The sequence below is a fragment of the Castanea sativa genome, chromosome 9, assembly GCF_040712315.1.
Source record: "Castanea sativa cultivar Marrone di Chiusa Pesio chromosome 9, ASM4071231v1".
Lineage (NCBI taxonomy): Eukaryota > Viridiplantae > Streptophyta > Magnoliopsida > Fagales > Fagaceae > Castanea > Castanea sativa.
The window spans coordinates 4,125,386-4,141,057 of record NC_134021.1 but is presented as its reverse complement, the minus strand read 5'-3'; the positions used below and the strand labels follow the sequence as shown (position 1 = coordinate 4,141,057).

General features: G+C 34.7%; 1 protein-coding gene across 14 annotated transcripts; it reads left to right on the top strand.

Moving 5' to 3' along the window:
• Nucleotides 1-3,756: 3,756 nt before the first annotated feature.
• LOC142610685 (uncharacterized) lies at nt 3,757-15,406 on the top strand. Of its 14 annotated transcripts, none has more exons than XM_075782576.1 (9): nt 3,757-3,898; nt 4,982-5,093; nt 5,440-5,572; nt 12,320-12,465; nt 12,844-13,587; nt 13,675-14,084; nt 14,286-14,384; nt 14,471-14,608; nt 15,022-15,406. In XM_075782576.1, exons 4-9 carry the CDS (start codon nt 12,366-12,368, stop codon nt 15,169-15,171), a joined length of 1,641 nt encoding a protein of 546 aa, XP_075638691.1. In that variant the 5' UTR covers nt 3,757-3,898; nt 4,982-5,093; nt 5,440-5,572; nt 12,320-12,365; the 3' UTR covers nt 15,172-15,406. The 14 variants fall into 14 exon arrangements, with proteins under 14 accessions (XP_075638691.1, XP_075638695.1, XP_075638694.1 ...); XM_075782579.1 differs by lacking the exon at nt 5,440-5,572 and adding an exon at nt 9,391-9,478 and having other exon boundaries at nt 3,758-3,898; XM_075782578.1 differs by lacking the exon at nt 5,440-5,572 and adding an exon at nt 9,391-9,502 and having other exon boundaries at nt 3,758-3,898.
• Nucleotides 15,407-15,672: the final 266 nt, after the last annotated feature.

Sequence of the window (15,672 nt, the reverse complement as noted above, 5' to 3'; positions counted from 1 at the left end):
TTTATTTTAAATTACTCATAATTTTGTTAAAATAAATTTTTAGTTGAAGTAGAATTTTAAATTTCTTGGAATTTCATAATAGAGTTTTATGTAGGGTAAATCATTAGTAATAGAATATAATTTAAAATAAATTATTTTAAAAATTAATGAGGATATATTACTTGAAAATTTTGGTAATCAAATTTTAGTTGAAGTATAATTTTAAATTTCTTGCAATTTAAGTAATAGAGGTTTATGTAGAGTAGACTATTGTTAACAGTTTGATTTATGACAAAAAAATCTTATTAGTTAATGAGTATAGACACTTGTTGCAAAGCGAAGATAAACACAATTTCTAACGCCTAACTTTTATTATATAGTATATGATGTTTTATTATTACAAAATACTCATCTCTCTCTCATTGTCTCCCTTCTCTTTTCTCTCTTATCTCTATCTTATTAGTGTTGAGACATCTCATCATGGATGACAAAATGTCTCCATTCCATCCTAATTCACTTCCACCTGGACATATTTTTTTTCTAGTCATAAGGAAAGGACGGAGTACCCATGACCACTCTGCTTCATCCCATTACCATCTGTAACACTAATTTCAACCTTAGGCAACCATCTCCATATTCTATCAATAATCCATTACACACCTGCAACCCATCACACAACCATCAACGTAAAGCTAAACCCTAAATCCTTTGTTAGGTTGTTCTTGGCCTTGGTGTACAAATCATTAGAGAGATAGAGAGAGGGAGAGAATAAAAAAATAGGAGGAAACGATTTATAGAAGCTACAGTGGACTGGTAAATTTAGAAATCCATTGTAGTTTTTTTAAAATTTATTGCAAAATACATGACTTGATGTGGGGATGTTTCTATGCAATTTGTAAATAACATTATCCATTTTGGTTTTTAATAGGTTTTACACTATCAAATGGGAGATACTCTATGTTTAGTTGAGTTAATGAAAAAAAAAATAGAGGATGAAAATGTAAAAAGATAAAAATATGACGTAAATAAATTTATTATTATACTCTTATTAGATAAGGAGAGAGTACAAAATATTGGACAAAATAGAAATTTTTTTGGGGATCATTATTTCTATTAGAAATCCTTCGAGGCCACCTGTCCAATTATGAAGGAAAGAACAGGTCAAAAGAAGGTGACGATGACATACTAAGGAGGTTTGGTTGTAGGGTTACATGATTGAGGTTGGGAATAGTGAGATAGATATTTATTTCATTTATTAGATGATAGAAAAATTAATGATATGAAATATAAGTTTAAAATTAATGACGTGACACTCTCTCTTTAATATGCTACCTTAGTTTGTGAAATTACTCTAGTAAAATTGATAGTAACTTTAACTCTTTTTTTTTAATACAAGATAGAATTTATATTCTAACTTAATTTAAGTATATTTGTATATGAAACTCCCTCCTAAACATTTAAATCCTAACATTTACCCTTTACATTCTGCAAATATTTATACTTATGAAATGATCACCGCACCAAAAGTGTCCGGTCACTCTACAAAGATTTTCCTTCCCTCTAAGTTGAAAAGATGAATTTTGGTGGCTTGAGATGGAAAATTTCATCCACCCATTTTTAATTATCCTCCTTTTCAACAATACCAAATAAAAAATAACTTAAATTCTCTATCTTCTATTTTTCATAGTTCTAACTTTCCACACAACCAAACGGCCAAAGTTAACACGTGGACAATTTGCCGTAAATATTGCTAGTCAAACATTGTCGTCATTGTGTTTACATTATATTCTATATTTGATAAATTGCATGACCAATAAAATAACTGCTGTACAATTTTGACTGCCTCAATCTTTACCCTGGGCATTGTAAAAAATATCTTGAAAATAAAAATACTTTGCTTAAGATGAGACTAGAGTCATGCCTATAGTACTTCCTTAACAAAATTATCTCTCTGAAAAGAGGCTCTTTGCACCAAAAATAAAAACGCACATTTCTTTTACTGTTAATTAGGCTCAACAAGAATTCATCTCCTTAGTAATTTTTTGTTTTGTTCTTTACTTTTTATGCACAAAGATACCATTACCACACAAATTGGCCTGGGTAGCGAGCATGTAAAGTTTTATTATACAAATTTTCAGACACCAATTCACATGTCATTTTACGTGTTTGACCGGAAAAGGTTGTCTAAACAAAAAGAAATGCCTTTAATAACTACACGTGGCGATCGTCAGTTATTTTTCTCTCTTTTTTATTTTATTTTCGCAATAAACTTATCAGAATATTATATATTCGCCCGCCATATTTTATTTTTGCAATAAACTTATCAGAATATTATATATTCGCCCGCCATAAAATTTGCTTATAGCATAGTTTTTATTAACTGTACATATGGTTCCAGTGGCTTGGTCATTTATTGACGTACTATTTTGGAAAACTTTTTAAACTATTTTTATAGATAATGTAAAGAGTTGCGTATGAAATTGAGTAAGGGTTTAATTTATCTTTCGTACTTTTTTATTTAGACATATTCTTTTATTTTAAATATATAATGGTAAGTGATAGTGAGTTTTAATCTTTATATTTTATTTAATTATTAAGTAACGTGACAGTATTTCACTAAAATAAAAAGAAATTCATGTTAAAAAAGTAGTGAAGGTTTGTCAAACACATTGAATAATACTATAGACACAAATTATTTTAAAATATTTTTACAAATTGTTGATGTGTTCAACTTTTTATTAAATTTCATCTAAGTTCATTATTAATATCATTTTTTTCATTGAGCAACGCTACAGACACAAACTATTTTACAACATTTTTACAAACTGCTGATGTAGCTTTAACATTTTCCAAATAGTTATTGTAAGTAAAAATGTGATATTAGTGATGGACCCATATCAGCAGTTTGTAAGAATTTGCCATATCAGCAGTTTGTAAAAATATTGTAAAATAGTTTGTATTGGTAGAATTACTCAAAAAAATTAAATTACTTTTTTTATTTTCTATAAAAAGTTTATAAAAGTATTTTCTGAATTAATGTCCTTAGACATTGTTAGCTTTTCCCATCAATTTTTTTTCTAACCTTTTTTTCATTGGAAAATTTAACAAATGCCTTATAATTCAAAATAGTATTTTACCCAAAATTTAATTATATTTTTTCCCATAAAAAATTTCTAGAAATAGACTATAAAAAACTTTTAGTAAAGTTTAAAGACATAAATATAACATTTTCAATAATTTAGGGACGAAATATGAATTTTTCAATAGTCTAGGGACAAAAAATGAACTTCTGCTTCAAAAAAAAAAAAAAAACTTCTTAAAGTTTAAGGATGAAAAAAAAACTTTTAGTAAAATTTAGGGACCAAATTAGTATTTTACGTTTAATTTTTTTTTTATATATTTTCTATAATAATGAGTTAAAACTTTTCTAAAATAGGTCAAAAACAAATATCCAAAAACTGCAGAACCATTTTTGGTTTACCAAAACATCCACACATGCACATGTTTCAACCCCAATACTTATCCCCATCAATTATTGGCAACAAAAGATTATTTTTCAACAATATCTTCTATCTTATTAAAAAAAAAAAACCAAATAAATACAAAGAATCTCATAGTTAGCGTTAAAATAGACGAATATTATAATAGAAAAAGAACGAAAGAATAGAGTAAATAAATATATTAATAAAAAAAACAAAAAAAACGGTGTGAATCGGTAGCCGGTAAACGGTGGGTAGTCCAGCCAATTTCTCCTCCTCTTATTTCTACAAACTGCGCACGCACCCAACCGCTTTATTTCTGTCTCCTTCCAAGAACAAGTCCCCATTTCTCTCTCTTCTTCTCTCTCTCTCTCTCTCAGAGTTTCATATTCAGTTTTTCTTCTTCAATCTGTACCAACCTTTCATCCATATTCATCAAGGTATGCTTGTCTCAAAAAAACCTTAATCTTTTAGCAAATTTTCTATCTCTTCGTGCTTTTTTTTTTAAGGTTGATCATTGTTTTTAGTTTTTTTTTTGGGTTTAATGTTAATATATTGTGAGTTTGATGTGTTTAAGGATGTTTGTTTGAGTCCGATCATGCCAAATATTTGTTTAGATGATCGGTTTTTGTGTGTTTTGTTCTTTTTTGATCTTCCGTTGGACGGTTTCTGATGCTCTATTTCCCAGCTTTTGATCGTTGAGTTTCGGTTGTTTGGTGCTTCAGATTGTTTTTGTTTTTTGAAAATTTTGCTTTTTGGTTGGTTAAGAATTGTGGGTCTTTTTCATTTTGTGAAACTCTGTATTTTGATGGACCAAAATTTTGGAGTTTTTTCAATTTTTGGGTCTCTTTGTTAATATATTATTGTTGCTCTTATCTCCAAATGAAACTTTATAAAAAGTGTAAACTTTTTTGGGGTTGGGTGTTTGTTGAGAATTCATTAGAGGCTGCACATGTCCTTTTGGTAATGTTTGCTTTGGATTGCATACTCTAACAGATCCATCAAATTTGGTCTTAATAATCTATTTTGCTGAAATTTCAACGCCGCGAGCACGTGGTTATTGCTGGCTGTGTAATGCAAAAGAAACTGGTAAAAATTCTTTAAAATAAAAGCATTGTCTTACAAATTTATTCTAAAACTGGACCGTCTCGCGGATTTTCTAACTTCTTGAACTTGTGCAGTTATTTGAATCTAACTTTCCTATCAAGCTAATCGTTTCTGGTGGGTTGACTAGTGATTACTTGCACTTCTTAGTTCTCATGGTTCTCTATGAGAACTTATATAGACTGATTGCATTGACCAAGATTTAATTGATGAAAAAAAGCTAAATAATTATCATTAAAGCCGCAGGGCGTCGATAAGAAAGTGATTATTAATTTTCATCTGAAGCTGAACCGCTTGTAGTGGTTCCTCTTATCTCCATGAGCTGTTTGTTGGACAAGATTTGGTAGATAGACTTGGTTCTAGTTTTACCTTGGATTGCCTTAGCATCAACTAGGTTTAGACTGTTTTTTATTATGCAGGTTCGGGGCGTGATGGTGTATTATTCTTGCTCACATGTTTTAAGTGTGAAATCAGCGAAAGAATCTTAGTTAGTATGGAAATATTGGAATGATGGCATGTCAAAATTGGCAGGTGAGAAGTTTTGATACTACAAGATCTCCCTCTCTTTTTCTCTCTGATCTATTTCCTTCTTCCAACCATGCTCTCAGAAGCTTTTTAATTATATACTCCTGGGACCTTAGGTTGATTCTCTTTACAACATTGTTGACCTTAATTTTTCTTGTCATGTCTTGTTGTAGCATTAGTTGTAAATCAAATGTTCATTGCCTGGATTTTAGAAAAATTCTGTTTGCTAAGATCTACATTGCCTTTTGATTTAGTTAACCCTAAGATTTTCTGTGTATCAGATGCAGAAGTTAGGGGATAGCTTAGTTTTTTGTGGTTTCAGTTTTCATTCTGAAGTGCGAATGGTTTGCAGGCACTTTGGTCAGGGGCAACCGAAGAACAGATTTGAACTGAGATCCTGTTTTCTCTTAAGGATTTAATAGCATGATCTGCTGCCGTATTGGAGTGTATAAGCCAGCATTGATATAGGGAGAGCGAAGTATATGGTACTAAAGATTTCATCTTTAGCTTTCAGAATTGTCTAGACCTTGTTCAATTCACATTCATCTTTAGAACAAGGTGATTCCACTCCGGGGTCAAGGGCTCTATTGAAATCAATGACCTAGTGATTATTTGGAGGGTTTCCTGATACTTATATCTATTATGTTTGAGATCATAGAAAAATGATGCAAGATGTTCAATATTGAGAGATTGTTATTTGCTCTCTAGGCAAGATTATAAATATGAAGGAACCAGGAATAATTTGCTTTCTAGTTTTTATTTGTGTTGTGCTGAATTGAAATAAAAGGATGGATTTTGGTTAACCCTATGGATATTTGTTGGCCTAATAAGCCTGGAGGCATCTGAAGCGCTTTTTAAAGTTCTGGCAGTTGATTCATTCTTTCATCTTGTTCCTGCATCTGGAGCTGCAGCAGTACAATGAGTGGGTGTAATGATGTCACCGTGGGGGAGTGTGCTGACTGGCATTTGGTCCATTATCACTTGCCATTTCTTATGACTCTTATCTGTTGGTGCTGAGTGGATAATACATGACTTCTTTTGTCGATCGAACTTAGGTTTGCCGATCCTGGCAGTTGGCCTATAGTTGAGATCACATACACACAAGTCACTGGGTTTAGCTACACAGCTGTTTGCAAAGCATTAGGCAGTTATAATCTTACTCATTGTACTAAATGCCATGAATACACTTGTTAACAAAAGCTTGGAAGTGCTGATCCTGTATTGTCTTAAGACAAGGCTTTGTGCCTTTAGATTGATATAGTTTGTCAGGGTGGAGACTTGGTGCTTTATAGTTGTCATTGCCTAGAGGGAGAGAAGTGGTTTCTCTGGACAGGAAGGCTAATTGCACAATTGGTGAAACCCGTTTCTACATTGCTGACAAGTTCCCAACTTCCCATAGCAGCAGCTTGCTTTCAAAGACAGCTGCCAAACTTGGGATTATGGAGACTATCCAATTTTCCTGTTAGGATTTCCCCCCCTAAATTTACAAGCCTCTTTGTGTCTCTGAGAGAGAGTTTTATGTACATGTGTGTGAAGCTCTGTCTTATTTGGAGTTGTCCATTTGTATTTTTAGGTTACTCGTATTCCCCTTGATTAGAATCCAGCATTTTCTGAAACTTGAAGCAGTCTGAAAAGGACTCTTCCTGGAAGGAATACATAAAATATTTGGTTATGTTTACCTAATCCTCTAATTTGATATTTTTTCAGAAAGTAGTTTGTAGAGTATGATTTGTATCTAAGTGGTACTATATATAAGCATTCTGATATGATAAAAAGTGTTGTTGGTATCATTATGGAGATTTTGTAATGAATAAATCATGGACTGGATGTTACAGCAGTATCATGTATGGTGGTAATTGTGTTTTCAAGTTGTTAGGCTACAATTGTGACTAATGGTAATTCCTAACATTTATGCAATTCTTAATTTTCTTCAAATATGAAGCAATAAATTGTGACAAGTTGAAAAGATGCACAAATAAAATTTTTAATTGTATTCACCCAAAGACATAAAGGACACAAAGTTGAGAATTATTAATAGTAAAATATTCTGATGGTGCATCCCTTGTATACTTCCTATGTACATTATTTGCACCCGTTTTGAGCCATTCAATGAATTTTTTATTTTTAGAGGCAAATGGTTGGAATTTTTTTTTTAAATTATATATTTTAAACTTATTTTCATAATTTTCTTGACGATCTATTGCTCCAACTAGAAAGTTGTGGGGAAAATAAAAAACTTAAACCAGATTTGTAGCTAAAAATTAAGGCAATTGCAATGTCAAATTCTCTTTGGAGCACAACTTGTTTGGAAATTTGAGTTGCTTGCCTGCAGTAGGTTTCATCTGATCTCAGCCTCATCCTCCCCCTTTTTGTAAGGAGAGGTGTTAGGTGTTATGGTTTTTACCACGTGTGGAAATGAAGCTGAATGTAAAGATCTGGTTAATATGGTATGTCATATGAGGGTGATGATGCCAGATAAGCCCTGTTTGCTGGGCCGAGCAGAAGGGAGAAAGTTTTACATATGATGCTAGTTTTCTGACAGAAGTACAACAGTGGCAAACTTCTTAAAAAATGGCATGTAAATGAGTGCCTCTTCTCTAGTGCAGGTTCTTCACCTTTTTCATTTTTGTTCTCTCTCTCTCTCTCTCTATTAACTCTTTTTTCTTTCGAGAGTGGGTTCTTCATCTGCTGCTCTCTCTCTCGATTAATTTTTTTCCCCTTTTTGTAAAAGGACTTGAAGGATGAAGGCAATATATATATATATATATATATGTACACACACACACACACACACACAATATTAAAGCTTAGTCCCAATTTTTTTGTGGCAGCTATGGATCCTCGATAGATTAGTTAAGGGTTGGCCCCACACACATACACACTGACATGAAAACAAGTTATTTTATATACTGGGTTTCCCGTCCTCCACTCATCTTTCTCCTTGTCTATGTTCATTCTTCTGTGTGTTCATATAGATGTCAAGTTACATGATACTGACTTTGTTGACATTGGCCTTTTTATAATATTTATTGTTTACCCAATTGTGTCCTAGACTTGTTTGACATGTCTTAGGCATATTCTAATTGTGAGAAATTCACGTTTTCAATTTTACATGACAGATTCTGCTCAATGCCACTATCTGTTTGTGTGGAAGCAATGCCCTTCTAGATGAGTCTGCATTGTGCACCGTGTGAAAATTATATCTGTGCTTTTCTTCAGTGGTCGTTAGCACACTCTTGTTGTCACCGTATCTTATAACTCTGATTTTACTAGTCTCGTATAGAGGCTGAAAACTTCAGAAGTTTTCTTGAGTCAATTGAAGTAATTCAACTGCTACAGATAATGCACAGCTTCCCCATTTGGCTTCCTTCATTTACGAAATTTGGATCTCCTTTTTGCATGATTGGTATGCCATACACCTTGTTGACGACTTGAGAAGCTTTATGAGTTAATTGAAATAATTGATAGCTACATGTAATGCCTCAGATTCCTCATTCACCTGTATCGAAGTTGGGATCTTCTAATTGCATGACCGGTATGCATTCCCTTAGTTGGGATCTTTTCATTTTGGGTAAATATGAATTTGAAGTTGCTGGTGGTTAAAGAAATATTTTGGGAAGAGTATCATCTAATTTTCACATGCACACTCACTTCTTGTTCTGGCCTTCCATACTAATTATCTTACTTTTAAGTTTCCCAAAATTTTTTAACATAAAAAAATATGAAGCACTTATCTGCAGATTTGGGTTGATAGGAGTACTATGGATAGTGGTTTATTTTCTAGATTACAGCTAACTTTTGGGTTTCAGGGTAATTTTCTTGGTCTTTATAGCACCTGTTGTTGAGCTATTGAACGGTTCATGAGATTCTTCATAGTTATTAATTCAGTCGACTTGAACTTCTGTTTACAGTTGCTACTAATACACCTCTGTTCACTCTCCCTGTTAAGGTATATGTCCATTGTCTTATTGATATTCGTTGCTATGACCAATGTTGGATCTTGTTGTTTTGATGTTGACTATCTTCCTAACCTATTTCCATAAACAGTTTTTTTTTTTGCTATTTAAATTCAAGGAGAAGAGTAGATGAGGCCATTTTAGGTGTAAACTCCAAGTCCACATAGGTTGGTTACAGGTTGTATTCATCTATCCAGAGAAAGGTTGATCTCACGGATATTACCCTTTTTTTTTCTTCGTTTGTTTACTACTTTCAGAAGGAGTATAGCAGTATAGAGCCATGTTATTTTTCCGCTGATGTACCTTTACCAACTTCTATACCCTTCATGGTTGATTACTCTTTTCAGGTTCAGGAAAAAGAAAAGGTTGTGCCAATTAATTATTGGATAAAGATAGTTCATTCAAGATGACTGTTACCTCTCTCACAACTGCTAGGTGAATTTTCTGATCCAGACCCAGGTGATGTCCTTATGAGTGGTTGTGCTCCTAAGTCCTAATCCTTCCTCTGTTTCCTACTGATAATTATTCTAAGATCCTATTGGTATTCGTGCGGGGGATGGAGTGAGTACTAAGCATTGATTTTCATGTCCATATTTGATTAATTGATCTTGTGTTCTTGTCATGCCTTTACTTTTCTTGCCTCCTTTTTGTTTTCTTTGCCTCAGAATGGGAAGCATGCCTCGTCAATTTTAGTGGAGAGTGGTAGTCTTTTAGGAGGAGTGAATGATTTAACTTATGGTTGGTAGACTTGGTGAGTTGAAACTTGAGGTGCGAGTAAATGTTCATTGTTGTCTATACCAATTTTTTAAATGGTTGAATGTCCAAAGCACCCTAGTTTTTTGACACATAGCTTGCAGCATATTTCCCCTCCTTCGCCCCCCCCCCCCCCTCCTCTTTTTTCATTCTTTTTTTTTTTTTAATTTTTTTTCCTTGGCTTGAATTTACAATGAAAATATTGTGACTGATCATTTGAAACTTATTTCAGCCTGGTCTGCATACTTGCTTTGTCTTGGTCAAGTTCCAATCAGTACTAATTTTATTGTGCATCAAGTACATGGTTTACTTTGTAGCTGAGCTTAGTAACGTTAGCTTGTGACCAAGGGGATGAAATTGGTTGAAGACATTGGGAATCTGCTACAGGTGGGATGTGGTGGCTGTTGGTTTGTCCACTTTTGTGTGGAATCAATCTCAGCGTTCTGCTTGCCTTTGGGTTAAAGGGCACCCCCATCCACCATGGATGGTAGCTCAACATATAAACTTTGTCAGGTCATGGATTTTCAGTTTCTATATGAAACATATAACATAATTTGGGTGGAAATCTCTGTTTCCATCAACAAAAGTTTAACATTTTCATTGTTTCTTTGACGTAGTGTTTGAATTTGTTGCTTGCTTTCATTTTATGGATTTGTACCGGTGAAGATTTGTATTGAGCCTTGTCTTTTTTGACAGGGCTTTCTACTCGACTAATTTCTCTCTCCCCTATTCTTGGTGACTATACTCTAATGGCCTCTGTTGTTTGCTTCTAGAAACCTTGATTCCTATTGGTAATGGGAAAATGCTCTATTCATTAGTTTCTTAATTTCTTTTGGCCTGAAATATTCCTATGAGAGCTATCTCTTAAGTGTCCAAAATCTACAAGTGGGTGGAAAGGATGAAAGCTAATTAATCAGTGCATGCAAAACTTGGGAGTATCCTAAGTGAGTGATGATGTAATTGAGAAAATTAGTATGGGTTACATCCACTTGAATGCGGAGAAAAAGTTGGAATGGGCACCATTTTTAGCAATCTACTTCTTATTTTTTAAGGATATGTTGTAGGTGAAAAAGGTTGAGCAGGATCTATTATGCCCAATGGAAATTATTGAGATAAGTTTCTGTGGAAAATGTCATGATAAATAATAGATTTTTTTTTGAAAATCTCAGTTCGTAAGTTCCATGCCAATTGTCAAATAGGCACCATTCTTTGGTACCCAGACTAGGTTCATCCAACTAAACTTGTCTTACAGGGTATTTGTAGGTATCTTAATCCTATCCTGTTATGCATATATTTAATTCCACTCCCTATCAATGATGCTGTTTAAATTTACATGCCTCTTTCTTGAAAAGAGAAAATGTGGTGGGTCTCAATTTTATGTTTAGAAAGGCTCTAAAGGGCATATTTTTAGGATCTGCAAACATGTGAAGCTTAATTTTTTATGCACCTTAATTAGTAACATAAAATGGTATTATTAAAGTTGAATCACGTGGCTACATATGCATGATCTAGCAGCTATTTGGGGCTCATCCACAGGAAAAAAAATATGAAATAAGAATTTGTTTGAAACGCTACCTTTTAAGTCGAAGGTCTCAAAACTAAACTAACAATTAAAAAGAAAATAACTTTATTAATGTATGATAATTGAGGAAAGAATATATTCACTCTTTTGGTATCCCTTTATATGGTTGATGTAGGTACCTGCTTCAAGTTTACATTTCAGCTTTATCAGCTGCATACACACTTTTGAGGGTGTAGCACTGGGGTTCTTGAAGTTTCTTGCTGAACTTAAATTTTTAAGCAAGCCTTTAGAATAACCCCAATTAGCTTTTTAGGAACTGCTGTCAGATTGAAGAGCAGCTAAATATCTGCAGCTGTGGAATATGGAATCCGGAATTAAAAACAATGCAGTAATACATAGGTCTGACAGTGCAGGCTTACATAAAAAGAAAGTGCTTAGAAATTGAAAAAGATTCAAACTTCTTAGACATAGGTAAATTATTGTTTATTCTGCCTTCTAAACAATTATGCACACTGATGGAATAGGGGAGATAAATCACTAGTTTATTGTTAATCGATTTAATTTTTCTTTTCTGTATTATGTCTGACCTCCACAACCACCACCCAACACCCCCCCCCCCCTGGCGTGCCTTTTCGCTCCTTCTGATACCCAGCTGCCCTTTACCCTAGTAAGATTCATATCTGAAATATGAGATGATTAGAAGGAAAAAGTGATTTGTTTTTGAGAGCTGTGAATTCAAAGATACTACTTATCCCTGGCTTTGCCAAAACTTCATATGATTGCGGCAAATCATGAGGTCAAATTCAATTCCGTTGTATTGTATGAGTTGTATATTTACCTATCAAAAGAAGAGAGTTTGTATACGTGAAAAAAGTAGATGTGTTGCACTCCCTTGTGATGATTGGGGCATGAACACATTCATGTTTTTTACTCTTTATTCAATTTCTTTAGTAATTTTGCAGTTTGCAACCGAATGTTTGAGATACTTTCTTTGTATGCAGGTTCTAGCAGATTCCGGCGCCAGGGCATAATTTGTTGTGACATTTAATGGGGCATAGACATTTGTTCAACGCAACCCAAATGTTTGAGAATGAGCATGATCAGAACTGGAATCATATTCCTACAGACCAACATCTCATGCATCTTGGTATTATGACTTTAAAGACTTTGCTTGCATAACTATTATTTGTTCAGTTTCTGGTTTAACCAGGGTGAGTGTCTTTAAGTTTGTCTGGATTTGAATTACAGTTGCCTCATCATGGCAGTTGAAACACAAAAGACTTTTCTTAAACATAGTAGTTTAAAAGAATAATGAAAATAAAAAACAAACAAACAAAACCTAATTCTGGAAAATTGAAGCTAGTCTTATTAATTTATGTGGTGCTGATTGACCATCACGACAAACTCTTGATGGCCCATGCAAAGGCAGAGCTAGATATTTTTTTTAATGTGTGTGTGACCAATCATTTCTGGTCAATGGGCCAACTTTTGTTGTGCCTATACTAATTGTGAACTTCCATTGCAGCCCGGGCTGGCACTTCGGATAATGGTTCCTTCTTTTATCCTGCGGAAAATATGCCAGTAGATGCAGTGCATTTTGCATCTCACTGGGGTCCTGCACCAAGGTCAACTGGGTATCCTTCTTCAAGTCACAACGTGGATGTACCACCTTATCAACCGGATGCTTCTGGCCCATCTCATGATCCTTTTATGCATGTTTCAACTGCTGGAACGTTCTCTACAGCTCCAGATAGTTACACACAACATGCGTCTTCCTCTAATTATGAGAGGCAAACTTTCCATAGCGTTGAGGGCAGTTTTATTGATCTTACAATGGGCAGTGGAAGGGGGCCTCACAAGCGAAAAAGTCCTGGAATCCCTCCAGTCTGTGAGAGAGGCAGTTCAAGCAGATACTACAATGCTGGAAGTTCCTCTGATCTTCCAATATCTTCAGAACTACGGATGGATAAACCAAGTATAGATTCTCAGCACATGCCTTGGGATCACATTCCCATATATAGAGGCAATGGCCTTTCAATTAGGGGTGAGGGTTCTTTGAGGAATGTGAGAAGCAGGTCTGCACTTGATTTGGAATCAAACCTAGCTAGGACCCATTTGTCAAATAACCCTTCACACCCTTCATATTCTGCAAGCCACCCAATTGAACATTCTAGCAATGTGGATCTTTCAGTTCAGGGCTCCAGTGCTTTGACACGGGATTGGAGTCATATTAGTGCGTCTCCTGTTCCTGGAAGGGTTCTAGTTTCAGGTAAGTTTTATGTAGGTTTATGTCTCCCTATGTGTCAAATTTCCAATTTGCCATTGTTTCTAAGAGACTTCTGGTTGTAAATTGCAGACACAGGCAGCTTCAATCATGACACAAATCACTTCCTTGTAGGAAGCAGTGCTGGCAACTCTTCTGCTGACATTGGGGGATACCATCATGATTTCGTTACAAGCAGGAATCCGGTTCCTCAAAGTTTTCATGCTAACTCAACCCAATCTGTGAGGGGTGTTCGTAGTAGCTTTACTCAAAGGTCTAACCCGGCTTTCAGGGCTTCGACAAGCAGCTTACGTGTGGGACATGTGGCGCCTTCAGATGAAGGAATGCAGTTGGCAGCCGAGAATTACTCCTCTAGACATCCAAGGCCATTGTCCACCATAGGGTGGCGTAATGGTGACAGGAACGGGAGGTCAAGGATATCTGCTGAAAGATATCGGTCTTTGCCTGATGAGGCAGGTCTCCATGATCGATTTACATCTGAGGTATCTTCACTTATTTGATAGGAACTTATGCTACATTTGGGAGAGGGGTACAGCTCCTCTGCAAATATTGGAAGAACAATTTTTACAGTGTCACTCGTACATAAGCTGCTGTGTCATTTCAGGAGATACCTGCAAAATAACCGTTTTTCATTTTGAACTGTCATTACTTGCTGAATGCTGGATTCCATTATCACATTGCAGGGTTTTATGATTGTGGATCGCTCAGCCTTGTATGGATCCAGAAATATGTTAGATCAGCATAGAGACATGAGGCTAGATATAGACAACATGAGCTATGAGGTTATTTACTGAGTTCTTGTTTCTTCTACTACTTTATTCCTGTTATTGCTGTGTTTTTTCCCCCCCTGAAATTCTGTGCTGTACAGGAACTTCTTGCACTTGGGGAAAGGATTGGGAGTGTGAGCACTGGTCTCTCTGAAGATTTAATATCCAAGTGTGTGACCGAAACAATTTATTGTTCATCAGATCTAATTGCAGAGGAAGGAACCTGTGTGATCTGCCTGGTAAGATTTTATTTTTATTTTTTGGGCTTCATAAAGGTAGGACTTTGCCTCCTGCAGTTTTCGAATCTGAGCATACTCCATGGGGAGAGGCTTGCCAAATGACCTAGAGGTAGAGGGCAAGTAGGGTTTTTTTTTTTTTTTAAAAATCTGAAATAGGAAAATATCAACTTTGGTGTAGAGAATTCTAAATGCCCTTGGTTTTATGGTTGGGATTATAGGGATTAGGCTAATGGAACCCAAGTCAATACCCTTATTAATCCTCTGGACATGATTGGCCCTTCTTAATTCCCACAACTCTGCAAGCATTATGTTTGGTTTTGTTTTGTGTTTTTTGTGTGTGCGCGTGTTTTTTTTTTCTCAAGTGTACAACTGAATGCTTATGTACCTGTTATGAATCTGTTTGCAATCAACAGGAAGAATACAAGGATATGGATGATGTCGGGGAACTGAAAACTTGCGGCCATGACTACCATGTTAGCTGCATCAAGAAATGGTTGTCTATGAAAAATATATGTCCAGTCTGCAAGGGATCTGCCGTCGCTGATAATATGAGCGACAAATAATTTATGATGCCTCTTGTTCACTACATTCTCTCATTCTTGTATATGTATATATTATATGTATGGAGATTATCCTCAAAACAGAGGAAACAATTGCAAAGTTGTAAAGGGGATGCTAGCTGATGCCAATCCATTGTTTCTGGCTTCCTTTTTAATTATGTGAAGCCTTTAAATGTCCTTGTTGTTTTGTATGGTGTTCATTCAATGAAAAGTTATAATCCTCCTCTTGATGTTCTTAGACTAGGTCCTTAAAGCCTAAAGATATTTTATATTACACTAAAATATTGTTTTAGTCCTAAAATTTGCATCCATTTTTTTTTTGTTTTTTTTCATCTCTCTAAACTTAAAAAAGTTTGTCTTTGGTCACTAAACTTTTGAAAGACAAATTTTCAAAAGTTTAGGGACGAAAGTAGAACTTTACAATAGTTCATGGATGAAAAATGAACTTTTGAAATTGAAAATTATTAAGTAACATTTTCAATATTTTAAGGATAAAAAACAAAA

Coding starts and splice junctions, on each gene's coding strand:
- LOC142610685 (XM_075782580.1), top strand. CDS start 12,366: ATGGGGCATAGACATTTGTTCAACGCAACCCAAATGTTTGAGAATGAG. Junction 12,466..12,843: donor CCAACATCTCATGCATCTTG/GTATTATGACTT, acceptor CTTCCATTGCAG/CCCGGGCTGGCACTTCGGAT. Junction 13,588..13,674: donor TGGAAGGGTTCTAGTTTCAG/GTAAGTTTTATG, acceptor TGTAAATTGCAG/ACACAGGCAGCTTCAATCAT.